The sequence below is a fragment of the Oscarella lobularis genome, chromosome 10, assembly GCF_947507565.1.
Source record: "Oscarella lobularis chromosome 10, ooOscLobu1.1, whole genome shotgun sequence".
Classification (NCBI taxonomy): domain Eukaryota; kingdom Metazoa; phylum Porifera; class Homoscleromorpha; order Homosclerophorida; family Oscarellidae; genus Oscarella; species Oscarella lobularis.
Window position 1 is genome coordinate 1,826,945 of NC_089184.1, and position 12,876 is coordinate 1,839,820.

Below are 12,876 nucleotides of genomic sequence, written 5' to 3' on the forward strand. Positions count from 1 at the left end.
AGCAGCTCGAACGCTAGAAACAGGTCGTGGCAGGTGACGTCAGTAAACTCTTTCAAATTCTCACTTCGTCTGCATGATACGCTGAGCGACGACAATTGATTCCGGCGTGCCGGTAATGGTGATGATCCTATCGTTCAAATCGTCTTTGGATGGATCCATTTTGATGCCACAGTTTGATTGTTGCCTAGGAACGTGCGAGGACTGCAAAACAGGAGGGAGAAAAAGACGGACGGACTAGTGTTACCTCGTCTGCCTAATTCTCTCGCCACCTCTTCCAATGATGGCACCAGCAAGCTAAAACACTCAAAAATAAAGGAAATGATTTGTCATTGATTACGCAAAGCAAACCTCATTGGGTATCGTCACTTGTTGCGTCGTCACTCCAGGCCCAGTGGGAACAAAGTCTGTTAAGAACAAAGAAACGTTTGTACATAACACGACGCTAAGAGCTCCGCAACAGACCAGGTCCAAATCCAGAATAGGCTTGACGTGGCATGGGCGGCTGAAGAAAAGAAACGACTAAACGCCCGAGAAAAGAAAACGAATCTTTCAACGTACCGGCATGCCGTGGGCACCGCCGGGAGGCTTTCGATGGGGAGGCATTCCAGGCGGACCATCATGAGGCGGTTGATCGCGGTAGAGATGATCGTCAAAGGGAGCGCGACCGTGCAGCGGCGGTCCAGGCGGCGGCGGCGGTGCAAACTGATGATGATGATGGTGATGATGTGGCGGCAGCGGCGGCGGTCCGCCCATGTCGGGACCGTGGTGGTGGTGCGGCGGTGGCATGTGAGGCGGAGGGTAGTCGTAGTCAAAGTATTCTGGATAAGGAGCGGGACCGTCCATGATCACGCCGGGCTGGTAGTACATCGTTTCGACTCTCGCTGGCGACTATACGAGAACGAATAAACGAAATAGACAAATATTTAAATTATGCTAGCTTACCTCCTGAAGGATTAGAATTATTCTTTGGATTCCGGCTATGATTTGGGGAAGGGCTCCTGTATGCATTATTTCTGATAAACGATTTTTCAATTCAAAGCCTGTTATTCTTACCTTGCAAATTGACAAGTCTCTCGGTCGATCCCGGCATGGGATCGGAGAAGACTTTAATAAAGGCACCGGTTTTCTATCAGAGACAGGTTGGAAACTGGCATTCTGTCCCAGTCTTCTCAAACCTCTCGCAGTTCATTGATTCTGAAGCCGGCACGTCCAATGACGCTTCCCACTTGGTCTTGAGGCACGAGAAGCTGAACCTCGTGTTTACCGGTCCCGTCGCGTCGATCCTTCGGCGCGCGCGGCAGAAAAAATTAAATGAAGATATATAAATTTAATTAAATTTTGATACCGGCATCTCGAGCTTGGGTATGATTTCTCCCATGATATCAAGCACGACTTTGCTCTCGTTGTGAGCCACAGTGAGAATTCTACAAAACGAAAGACGAGAAGTTTCAATTAGTGAGGATCTGCAATCCAATTCGACGTCAATCTCATCAGCTAGCTACTCAGTACTGTAACTAATCTATAAGAGATCACCACCCTATTTATAAATTGCAGTCCTATTTATCAGGTCTCACGTACCGCTCCGGCGCACCGTAGGAGTCAGGGAGGTTAACGTGGGCCTTGTACTTCGCAAACAGGGAAGAGAAGAAGAGGGGCGGAAAGAGAGAGACAGGAATTTGCGTCAGAGACCAAGCCGGGCAGAGGGATCACAAAATCCGAGGAGGAGGAGGAGGAGGAAAGAGATAGAGAGAGAGGAGAAAAAAAAAAGAAATATGGTTAGGGATCCCACCACCACCACACGACAACCGCCACATCAGGAGGAGAGAGGTGACTATAAAATCGGCGCGCATCACATGGGATACACCTCGGACCCCCAGCTAACCTGCTCTCGCATTCTCTTAATATTCTGACCGCCCTAAAAATCGCCCCGGAATACAGAAATCTAAGCCAAGGCACATATGTATCTAAAGACCTTTCCTATGATTCCACCGCCGTCCTATAATGTGAGATACAGTACGACTACTACTACTACAACGTCGATGAATCTTACGCGGCTGTTGATGAGAAAGCGCAAGTAGACTTCACCGCTTTGCGGATAGCGAAACTCCTCGCGACGCTTCGGCGGGGGGCCGCCGCCGCCTCCATGAGGACGACGTCGATCTGTGCACATCCCGGACCCCTTATTCCCTCCGTGGACGTTCTCTTTTCGCTTTTTACCTCCCGGGGGGCCCCAGCGACTCTGCTTGTCTCCGAAATTGCGGGGCGGCGGTCGTTGCTGAAGCGGCGACAGTGTCGCTGGAGGCTGCTGATGCGGTTGTGGTTGCGGCAGCGGGAGCGGATTGTGCGACGTCGAAACGTTTACGTCGCGCAGGTCTTGTCTGAGTGGTGCGACGGGTCCCCCTTGGGGAACCTGATCGAGCAGGGCCGGCGGTCGATCTGTTGATGGATGTGCGTCGGGTTGTGGCGGCTGATAGCTCATGATTGGGCGCAAGAGAACGAAGAATTTCCTAAACGCGTGCTTACAATTGCCCGGATGCGACTCCGCCAAATAACTCTTCTTTACAAAAAAAATTAGTTATTAATGAACACTGAAATCATGCTTGCAACGCTTGAATTAGACGATTCGTTGATTTTGATCTCTGACTTTGATGTGAAAAAAAATCTAGTATGGTTGGATATTGTGCCCAAACGTTAGGAATGTCACACGAACCGACTGAAATAGGAACTGCAAAATTTCGTTTTGTTTCTTCTTGTTTGAACGCGATTTCGATAATAAATTTCATGTCATCTTTCCTGTTTCTCAGGAAAGTTGAACTAAATGCAATGATCATGTGGCGGCTTTCTTCAACACCCATCTCAACGGTTTCGCAAAAATCCTTTCCCCCTATTAGGTTGCGACTAGGCAAGCACAGTCGAAAACCCTTAGCTTCTAAGGGTTCGATTACATGCTTCTCAATAAAGGCTTTGTCAGCCGAATCAAAAATAACAAAACTGCTGTACTTGTACGTCGTCAAAGTAGGTCCTAAAAGTGACCAATAGAAATATATAAAAAGATACATAAAGTTTCACTTTTACCAATATTTTGTGCGTGCATTTCATCTGTGCCTATGACAGTATCCATTACCAATTGCTTTAAAATGCCACTAATTGAATCTCTCGATGTATCACCCGAGAAGGGAATCAATTTGCATACAGTAGAGTTTTCCAGTATTGCCTTGAGTGTTAAATAAAACTCGTTGACTTCTGTTGCGCGCAAATCAGAATCCATGAGGGAATCGTCATCTTGAGTCATGTCATTCAGAGTTTTTAGTATAGCTGGATATTCCATGTGAAAAAAGAACGTTTTGTTTTTGACTTGGGTAGAATACATGCTGCAAGTATATCGTCTTTCTTTTACACCTGCTCGAGTTTTGGAAAAAATTTCAAATCTGCCTTCGTGCTTAATATTCTCATCAGCTTCTGCAAATGAATTGGATATGACGCAATTTTTAGGAATAAATACATAAAAGCACTTCATTCGCCCTTTTTCCTGGCCCCACTGACTCCTCTCCAATGATTCTTCATATACTTCAATAACATATTTTAGAAAACCGCAATAGTAGGCCCATGCAAGACCACGACCACTATTACGACTCTGGTCACCTTCGTCGTGTAGGCCAAATACACTTCCTCTAAGGAAAAAGGTGACAAGGGGAAAAGAGAACGTGGCCAACGCAAAAGCAGCCATCAAATCAAACGATAGAGACGAAGCCACCGCGTCAAAGTACGCCAACAGAAAGAGAGGCAGAACGAGGCAGCAAACAAGCACTCGCACGTCTCGTAAGTGCAGAGACGCCCTGAACGATTGCTTGAATTTCCCAAAATGTCTTGTATTGACGTGAAAAAGTTCCTCTCCGAATATGCACAGGCCCTCAAGTAGGTACCCGACCGCCACCGAAAAAATGACGAGACTCGCAACACAAACAAGACGTGGAAAGTTCAGTGGCGCGAAGCTGTCACGAAAGAAGACAAGAAATGCGCCTAATGCCAAGGCAACCGCCAAGACAATGTGCCTATTTCTCCTTTCTTCTGGAAGTCTTCCATATCCATTATTTTCGCTAAGGGTCGACTCGTAGTTAGCAAAAACGTCTCGTAAACCACTCATGAGATAAATCGATGAGGCTTTCCGTTTCAACAATCTTAGAGTACGTTAGGTCACCCAACTTCAATGAAAGACGTCGAGAAAGGAACTCATTCGAGAGAGAAAACGAAGTGGAACTGGATAATTAAGCTCGTCTGGCTCCCCTTCATCCTCATTCCTCTGTTGGTTTTATACAGAAACGGCTGCACCAGTATGCACAGCGCAGTTAGTGCTGTAGGCTTTGGAATCGTGTCGGTTTTCTTTGAAAATACGACGCAATTCGTCCTGACTGTCACGAAAGAAGCCTCTCAATTGGATTCAGTTTATGACAGTTCGTGTCGTCGCCTTATGGCTAATTCGTGCCCAGTTCCGCAGCGCACAAGGTTGGCTGCTGTTCTACTTGCTGCTTTTGGATTCATTGTTGTGCTATATCCCCCGTCGCTTCCGGACACTTTCAAATTTCCCGGTTCCATCTTTTCGGCGATCGTACTGGTTCGAATCATTGTGACTGGTGCCAACAGATGCCTCGAACCTATGTCGCAAAAGCGAGAGGAATTCGATGTTGGACACGTTTTGGCAGCCGTTTACTACTCAACGCGGCTAAAAGACGTTCTCACCTATCTGTCAGAGACAGTTGACCAATACAGATACAAGGAGAAGCTCGTTACAAGGAAGCTTCAAATAGTTGCATCCTTAGAGAGCTCTAGTGAGAATGATCCGCTTAAAAAATTAGACGACATTCATCCACCTTGGCGCGAATTTTGCCGCGTCTCCCCCTACTCGTTCAATGGCAAAGCCCGGCGAATCTTGGTTGATTATCCGCCGTGCTTGAAGGCGATGAGTCAGCTGAGAATACGCGACGACGTTGAGAGAAAGAAACAGCTGGCGTCGTTCTACAATAACCTAGAAAGAATGCTGAAACAAAATGATGACATCGCTTCCAGCTACACTCTGCATAAAGAGAAAAGCAACCTTTCCGCAGAAATCAAAAGATATACTAAATTGCCTCCCAGTCAAGCCGAAAGAGAGAAGAAAGTCGTCAGGCATTCCCCGGTGAACGCAAGAGTTTCTTCAGAGGACCGCATTGACGTCTTGGTATCCTATGCAGAAGAAGATGAAGAAGCTGCCGAAAGGAATGTCGTACGAACACTCAAGGGCGGCGGAAAAAAATACACGGTCAAACTGTTCTGGAAAGACGTACAACCTGGAATCAAATGCACCACTACTTACTTTTGCGAAATGGTACGAAACGCTTCGGTTGTTGTCATTCTGGTATCTCAGAGTTACAAGGATACCATAGAATGCAAGGTCCAATTTTATCACCTCTTGACACAGAGATGTAAATACGACCTGAAAATCATACCAGTACTTGCAAGCACGGATGTAGTTATACCTTTCGAGGTGGAAGCTCTGTGTTGTCTTAGCACGAGCGAAGAAGATTACCCCGAGTCGTTTCGACGATCCATTTCTGAATACCTTAAGGAACCCGGATAGCTTACCTTCCTGATACACTTACAATAATTATTTGATTAGCTGATATATAAGAGACGTTTTAGTACAAAGAAAGAATGTAGCAGAAATGACTTGCGAAAAATACAGAATTCGTTTCAGTTGACATCACTGTCTTCCTCGTCACTTAGAGCCCATATCTGAACTCATACCGCTTCGTCTAATTTTCTTCTAAGGACAGTACTGTACTTACCTCGTCATCAACCGTGTCAGCAAGCAGCCTGTCGAGCCCCGTCAATTCTTCCAAAAAAGTCGGAGAATTGAAAGCTTTCAGCAAAAAGTCGAATCCGTCGTTGAGATACTTCGACAAGATCTGTTACAAAAAGCCCGTCACGTGCACATCGCCCGACGTGTGCGTGCAGAACTAACCAGTTCCGAGCAGGCGGTGCATTTATCAAAAGCAAGACTCGCTGGCATCACAGAGTAAAACCGTGACAAAAATCCTCGAATCTACAGTAAGACTTGCAAAGAGCATTTTTAAAGTCTTTCCTCTATCTCGCAATACCTGATGGGGAACCAAGCCCAAAGCTGACTCAAATTCGGCCTCCAAATGAGCTTCTCTGGCAGTCGTGTCCCCACAGGCCGCACCCTTTTGCGGATGCTGCAGCACCGACACGAGCAATTCGACTGCCAGTGCTCCGGCCATCATAGACATGCCGGGTCTGGAGACAGTGCATTGTTGATCCAATGTACGGTCTTTCGTCGACTAAGCAAAAAGCGAAACTCGGAGACAGCGCTTAAGGTACTCAGGCGAACGTACGTCTCCTGGGGCGACCACGTCATTGCAGAAATAGCAGCCCAAGTCCGAGCCCGGTATTCTCGATTCGCCGCCACTCGCGCTTGCCTTCTCAGCCGAATCCGCTCGAACGCCGTGACGCATGACAAGAAACGTGTCAAAGCCGAGAGCACAATTGATAACCAACTAGAATTATGGAGTCATCGTACGACAGAGAATAATTATCTCGCTCGTGGTACCTTTCTTTTTGCTGATGCAATAACGGTTGGGAGCCATCGGCTTTCTCTCGTGTCCATCAGTAAGAATATAGCATCGTGAGCGTCGATCAGTTCTTCCAGCTTCTTGACCGACTTTTTCACCCTCTCCATTTCTCCCTCTTAAAAATGACGCAAAAATTAGAAAATTCTCTCATCAGAATTTAAACATTTACCGGCCGAGCTAACAGAATGCCCCGGCATTGGAATAGACAGCGTGAGACCAGATGCATTCTGAACAATCCTCACTAATTCGACGACGTCAAAAGTCTTCGACTTACAATTCCGGGAAAGATCTTCTGAAGAGCCTCGGCCGCCGCCTGTCCCTTCGGCTTCCCACCTTCCACGCAATCGTCGAATACAAAAAGACTTTGTCGAACGGGATTGGAGTACGAAACGCGGCTATTATCAACGAGAGTTATCGTTCTGACACCCCAGCCCTATACAAAGTCAAAAAAAAGCTAGAAGGTCGATCCGATAATGAACCACGCACGATTACCATCAGACATCGCGCGACGTTGCAGCCGAGAGTTCCCGAGCCCAGCAAAAGACACTTGGTCCCCGCTACGAGATCTAGATCGATATTGGGTATGATTCGCCAGCGCATCAGTTTCAAGTTCAAATCTACGGCCGATTCGGCTAGTCTATAAGTACGTAAAGAGTTCAACGGTTGGACAGTGAAATGTATCAGCTCGATCGAACCTGGACGGATCCATGGATGAACTGAGATCGACTATGCGAGGACCCAGTTTCTGCTTCTTGTTCTTTTCCCAGCCGACGCATTTGAGATCTGAGGAAAATGTCGCGAAATCAGGAGCTGTTTTTTTGTTATTGATGACGTACTTCCGTCCGAAGGAAGCGTGGGCAATTTGACTTTCAGGACGAGACTGTGGCTCGAAGAGCGAACTCCCTGCAACGTTCGGTCTCTGTAGCACAGAACGTCGATACTATCAAATTTTCCTTTCCTTAATTAAAGACAAGATCTAAATGAACGACGCAAAAGGAAATCACATGACTTATATGTACCAGATATGTGCCAAAAGAACTAAATAGTTTCTTAGTGGCCATCCCGGATTCTTCTCAAGAGTGCAAGGGTCGGAAAATCCAACGAAAAACTACACAACAACAATAATAATAATAATGTACAACAAAACATATGAACGCAGTAGAAACAAGAAGAGAAGAGCGCTCACGTTACATTAACAACAGACATATCATACCCCTCAATAAAGATTGACTATATCATCCCTGCTAAAGCAAGATTGCGTACCCGAGAATGATCTTTCGTAAACGCTTCCCAGTCTCGTAGAGGCGCGACGCGCACGTCCGAATCACTTTCGTAGCTGACCAAAAAGAAGTTCTGGTCTGAAAAAGAAAATTGTACAGTATGTACAGACTGCCGTTTAATTAATTCATTCATTCATTACCATTGGTGGTGCACAAAGTATCCCAGCCTGATTGCAAGAGCCCCATTTGAGGAACGGAAAGAACGGAATCGAGACTTTGAGCTTCATTCGCTACAATCGGTTCCTCGGGGCACAATGCAGGAAAGGCAAACCAATAGAGAAAGTGATATTTCTTCAAGTCCTATACAAAGAGTTTGAAACTTTCGCCTGCAACAGATTTTTCTCTCACGGCAAAACTGAGCAGAAGAAACTGATTCAATACTCCGGGATTTTTCACCGCATCTCCCGAAGTAATCGATTCCCATATCTGCAGAAAGCAATCAACAACATAAAAAAAGACAATGAATGACCTAATTACCCGTTTCCCAGCGTCATTCAGCAACTGACTTTTATCGGCACTTTTAAAAGCGTCCGGAGTATTCATATTCAGCAGGGTTCCGTGAGAAACGCAGTTGCAACCAGACGGAAGCCTGCAAGACCTCGCTGAGACTCGAGCAATAGTATCTGTGCACGGCACCTCTCAAAAGCGTCATAGTCGACCGATAAACGACTTGGAAGACCGGCTGGATCACCTAAGAGAGTAGGCTTGGAGACACATAATTAAAAGGCCCGTGCAACCAATGCACGCCGTTGCTAGTAGACGTAAGCTAGCGCAAATGGCGAGGTATCGTTTACGATTTGCGTAGGAGCCGTTGAGCGGCTTCGGCTTGTCGTCGAGCGCGTAGACGTCGAGCTTGCGTCGCGATAGCTCGTGCCAAAAACCCGTATCGACGACGCTGGAAAACGGCGCGAAGAGAAGAGCACGAAATTCCGCCATGCTTTCCGCGTAACGCACGTTAGAGAAACACAAAGACGTCACGAGACACGTGCAACGTCATAAAACAGTATTTTCCTGCGCACGGGAAATCGATTTTAGAAAAATTACACAAAAAATTCATTCGATTACCTTTCGCGGTTCCAATACAATGGTATCTTCAGCCAATGTTTCGCTGCCAAGAGGTTTCTTCTCGATACCTTCTGACAACGAGCTCTTTGGCACGTCTCCAAATTTCATCTGGTCCAGTTCATCCTAAACAAACGGTACAGCGATCCAAAATCATGAGATGCGTTTTTTTGCTTGCCTGCATTTCAGCAATTTTTGCTTTGAGTTTGTCCATTTCAATGCTCATTTCGTGCGCTTGCTTTTCTGATTTTTTCTTCACTGAGATAATGATGCCTACAACGCGTTCGAAAAATCTCTTCTTTTTCTTCCGACTCAATCGACGCACCGTTAATTATGCGGGTCACCCGCCAGAGACGGAGGAGAATAAGAAGACCAACGCCATCCCAAGCATCTTCGTTTCCACTACAACGGACACACGTAGAAAATAAGGGGAGAGCTTCATTGAAATTATGAACCTGTATGCCACGTCCAAAGCGAATGACACTATCACTACAATTGCGTCGAAAACCTAGACCAGAGCACCTTGAACGCTCACGCAATGCAACGGATAAAGACAGATCCTACTTCGAGCTTGTGCTTGAAGAACGAAATATCCATGCAATACAACTTCAGGATTATCTAATAATAAAAATACATGCATTCTAGACGTGTTACGAATGTGGTTTACGTACCTCGACGAGAAAAAGACTGAGCACAATGAGCCCACAAACGTGCATGCCCTCAGCTGGACTAATACTCTCTTTTCCTTCTAAAAATAAAATAAATAAATTAATTAATTAATTAGCCACTGACAACGGGGGAAATTCAATCTCTCACCTTCCAAGCACGTGTTTTCCCCACTCGAATAACCGCACACCGTTCGGCCTTCATCTTCGGGAGCCAGATAACAAGTGGCATTGCGAAGTTTGTCAGGACATTCATCGTTGCTCTCGCATACATTACGAACTAAGAAAATAAACAAAGTGCTCGGTGCATAAGTGTACGTGCATATATATGCATGTGTTTATACTGAGGATTCCCAAATCCATCAGCAATTCGATAATGACGATCAAGCAATCGAGAACGACGAGTACGACGATTGCGATTTGAAAGCGTCGACTGTACGTCAGAAAACGACGCATTCGTTCTCGGTGACCTTTGCACCTGCGAGAGCGCGAGTTGATTGTTTTCGATTCAAGTTTCGTCGAAAACGCGATTCCTCACCCTTTGGCGGGCGGTTCCGCGTCGGGATCCAAGATCATGTCTTCGTCGTCGTCATAAGCTTCGTTTTCAGCCGTTTCGCGATCGTCCCTAAGCATCAGATAGTGGAGAAACGGCGAACGTACGAGTAGATGTACTTGTTAGCCGCCATGTTTGTCCGGGATACCGACAGAACTGTCAACCTTTTTCTCCATAGATGAAAAACACCAAAAGCATCAAATTAGAATTTTTGCAAGTATCAATACTTTCACGTGACTCTGATTAAAATTTCCTGTTCGGTGTAACACCCGTATGTAACAACTATGCAGGTGTTCCTTGTCATCGACGTCTTTCTTCTCGTCTCAGCTAGCGCGTACGACGTACGACTCGTCGACGGTCGAAGAGACAACGAAGGTCGCGTCGAAGTGCGCTACGCACCGTCAGCTGACGTCCGACCCTTCTGGGGAACAGTCTGCGACGATCGTTGGAATCTCGTCGACGCCCACGTCGTGTGCCGTCAGCTGGGCTACGAACGCGCCGAAATTGCGCACGTAGGAGGCCATTTCGGACGCGGATCGGGACCCATCCTCATGGACGAAGTCGCGTGCCGCGGAACGGAGGCGCGTCTCGCCGATTGCCCGTTCGACGGCTGGCGTCAGCACGATTGCTCGCACTTGGAAGACGCCGGCGTTCGATGTTTCGTGCCGGATCCCGTGGAGGATATCGGCGACGTGCCGATTCGTCTCGTCGACGGTCCGAACGAGAGGGAAGGACGCGTTCTATTGTTGCGCGACGACGGCACGTGGTCCGCCGTCTACGGGGCGGGGTTTGGAGAGGAGGAGAGTCGGGTCGCGTGCGGGCAGCTGGGCTATGCGTTCGGGCGAGCGCGCGCCGGTCTCGACGACGACACGCCTTGGAATGGGACTGTGACGATGAGACGGCCGGCGTGCACCGGACGAGAAAACACGCTCTCAAAGTGTCGTGTTGCCAGCTGGGCGGTGGAGAAGGCACGGAATGGGACGACGATGCGTGATCTTGCTCACGTGCAATGCTCAAACGTGAATTTTCTACGAAGCCCTCAGCAAGCACAGGACGAAGCTCTCTTCCGTCGATCTCTCGTAAGTTTTCTCGATTTGACGAATCTCGTGGCTCTTATATGTATTAGATTCGACTTCGAGGCGGCATTGGGCCATGGGAGGGACGACTCGAAGTGAACAGGAACGGAAAGTGGGGAACTGTGTGCGATAAAGCGTTCTATATGAACGCGGCCAACGCAGCGTGTCGACAGGCCGGCTACGGAACAGTGAAAAGCATAGCTAGACGCGAGCTGTGAGTGACAATCATATACAAGCCGGTGACACTGCAATATCTTTCACATGAAGGTTTGGTCGGGGTTTGGGGTACATTGCTTTGGAAGGCGTTTACTGTGCTGGCAATGAAGTGTCTCTTTTGGACTGCGATCCAGCTGTAAGTGATCATTTTCGTGACCGCTGCGCGCACTGGAAAGACGTCGGAATTACTTGTCATAAGCCGAAAGTCGAAACGGTATTGCGCTTTTCTCTATTTCCACTCTGACGTTTTGTCTGCCTAGAACGTTCGCCTCGTCTCAAGAGATGGCAACGCGGCTTCTATGCACGGATATGTTCACGTTCGTTTAAATGACGAAACCTGGTATCCCCTTTGCAGTGCGTTCTGGAGTCGCCCTGAAGCAAATGTCGTGTGCCGAGAATTGGAGCTAGGCTACGCGGCAGCGGGACGCAGTTTCCCGGTCCACAACAGCAGCCACCATCATCTCCATTCAGACTACTGGTGTTCGGGAAAAGAGACGGAACTTCGCAAGTGCAGGCTTATAGGTCGCGTCAAAACGGCCAAGTGCGTGCGTGGCGTGGCGTGGGTGTCCTGCGCAAAGGGTAAAAGAAATAAGATTTTGTACTGAAATCTTCATTCTAGTTTCTGTTAGGTTTACCTGACTTGATTCCTGATCCTTCGGCTCTGGAACGGTCTCTGTCTCGTTACTACGTTCAGCAAGTTACACTGTCGAGTTTTCCGTGCGCTGTCGAAGAGAAGTGTTTCAGCACGTCCAATACTTCATCGAGTTCTCAATCAAATCGACGTATTTTGCGCTTCACCACTCGCATTCTCAACTTGGGGCGTGCACCGTTCCAGCCGCATGCCGATCGAACCGACTGGCAGTGGCATCAATGTCACCAGCACTATCATTCATTTGAAGAATTTACTCTGTATGACGTTGTCGATTTGAAGGGTAATCATCAGGTGAAAGGTCACAAGGCGAGTTTTTGCCTCGAAGACTCGGACTGCCTCGATCAGGGACCGATGCCGAGGTATCACTATTACTGCAACGGCGGTCCTCAGGGAATATCGGTCAATTGCGCCGATTCCTATCGTCGGCATCTCGATTGTCAATGGGTCGATATTACGGGATTGAGCTACGGAACTTATAGGCTTGTCATTCACGTGAATCCTCGTCGAAAAGTCGCCGAAACCGACTACGACAACAACGAGGTGTATTGTGAGTTTGTCTATAGAGGTGATCACGTCTCTATTGAAGTGAAATCTTGCGGATTTGTGAGATTGTAGAACTTCGTTTGAGGGAAGAAATGAGCAATTCATCTTCTCTTTTTGTGGTCACAGTTTGTCTGTTAGTCTCGCGCGATTCAGATTCATTAAATCGAATGTATGGGTGGGTACACATGTATGTCTGCTTACGG

At 47.4% G+C, this 12,876-nt stretch overlaps 5 protein-coding genes across 6 annotated transcripts in view; 1 reads left to right on the forward strand and 4 right to left on the reverse strand.

Moving 5' to 3' along the window:
• LOC136192193 (heterogeneous nuclear ribonucleoprotein K homolog) overlaps positions 1-2,524 on the reverse strand; it is a 3,098-nt gene extending 574 nt beyond the window's left edge. The window contains exons 1-15 of the mRNA XM_065980714.1: positions 2,218-2,524; positions 2,051-2,160; positions 1,973-1,996; positions 1,883-1,915; positions 1,579-1,625; positions 1,346-1,424; positions 1,176-1,283; positions 1,054-1,126; positions 943-998; positions 559-888; positions 463-502; positions 349-404; positions 245-294; positions 65-184; positions 4-13 (exon numbers count right to left, since the gene is read on the reverse strand). Of these exons, the coding sequence (XP_065836786.1) occupies positions 4-13; positions 65-184; positions 245-294; positions 349-404; positions 463-502; positions 559-888; positions 943-998; positions 1,054-1,126; positions 1,176-1,283; positions 1,346-1,424; positions 1,579-1,625; positions 1,883-1,915; positions 1,973-1,996; positions 2,051-2,160; positions 2,218-2,479 (1,398 nt within the window). The 5' untranslated portion in view covers positions 2,480-2,524. The remainder of the gene's footprint in view (positions 1-3; positions 14-64; positions 185-244; positions 295-348; positions 405-462; positions 503-558; positions 889-942; positions 999-1,053; positions 1,127-1,175; positions 1,284-1,345; positions 1,425-1,578; positions 1,626-1,882; positions 1,916-1,972; positions 1,997-2,050; positions 2,161-2,217) is intronic.
• LOC136192376 (stimulator of interferon genes protein 3-like) lies at positions 2,521-5,030 on the reverse strand. Of its 2 annotated transcripts, none has more exons than XM_065980930.1 (3): positions 4,901-5,030; positions 3,076-4,840; positions 2,521-3,022 (listed from the first exon to the last, which is right to left on the reverse strand). In XM_065980930.1, the coding sequence occupies exons 2-3, from the start codon at positions 4,142-4,144 to the stop codon at positions 2,595-2,597; spliced, it is 1,497 nt and encodes a 498-aa protein (XP_065837002.1). In that variant the 5' UTR covers positions 4,145-4,840; positions 4,901-5,030; the 3' UTR covers positions 2,521-2,594. The 2 variants fall into 2 exon arrangements, with proteins under 2 accessions (XP_065837002.1, XP_065837003.1); XM_065980931.1 differs by lacking the exon at positions 4,901-5,030 and having other exon boundaries at positions 3,076-4,652; positions 4,738-4,763.
• A 619-nt stretch (positions 5,031-5,649) lies between these two features.
• LOC136192371 (ubiquitin-like modifier-activating enzyme ATG7) lies at positions 5,650-9,094 on the reverse strand. The gene is made up of 19 exons (XM_065980922.1): positions 8,972-9,094; positions 8,701-8,917; positions 8,543-8,597; positions 8,384-8,495; positions 8,255-8,332; positions 8,047-8,206; positions 7,890-7,984; positions 7,646-7,734; positions 7,463-7,584; positions 7,322-7,409; positions 7,119-7,263; positions 6,901-7,059; positions 6,796-6,853; positions 6,605-6,741; positions 6,390-6,551; positions 6,135-6,335; positions 5,999-6,079; positions 5,823-5,942; positions 5,650-5,769 (listed from the first exon to the last, which is right to left on the reverse strand). Exons 2-19 carry the CDS (start codon positions 8,840-8,842, stop codon positions 5,728-5,730), a joined length of 2,046 nt encoding a protein of 681 aa, XP_065836994.1. The 5' UTR covers positions 8,843-8,917; positions 8,972-9,094; the 3' UTR covers positions 5,650-5,727.
• On the reverse strand, positions 8,960-10,319 carry LOC136192194 (voltage-gated hydrogen channel 1-like). Its single transcript, XM_065980716.1, has 10 exons — positions 10,306-10,319; positions 10,172-10,258; positions 9,978-10,111; positions 9,785-9,913; positions 9,640-9,716; positions 9,533-9,586; positions 9,424-9,476; positions 9,294-9,370; positions 9,147-9,241; positions 8,960-9,094 (listed from the first exon to the last, which is right to left on the reverse strand). Exons 1-10 carry the CDS (start codon positions 10,317-10,319, stop codon positions 8,960-8,962), a joined length of 855 nt encoding a protein of 284 aa, XP_065836788.1.
• Positions 10,320-10,460: 141 nt separating this feature from the next.
• LOC136192369 (lysyl oxidase homolog 2-like) lies at positions 10,461-12,857 on the forward strand. Its single transcript, XM_065980919.1, has 5 exons — positions 10,461-11,265; positions 11,313-11,476; positions 11,530-11,692; positions 11,739-12,057; positions 12,108-12,857. Exons 1-5 carry the CDS (start codon positions 10,471-10,473, stop codon positions 12,743-12,745), a joined length of 2,079 nt encoding a protein of 692 aa, XP_065836991.1. The 5' UTR covers positions 10,461-10,470; the 3' UTR covers positions 12,746-12,857.
• The last annotated feature ends 19 nt before the right edge of the window (positions 12,858-12,876 follow it).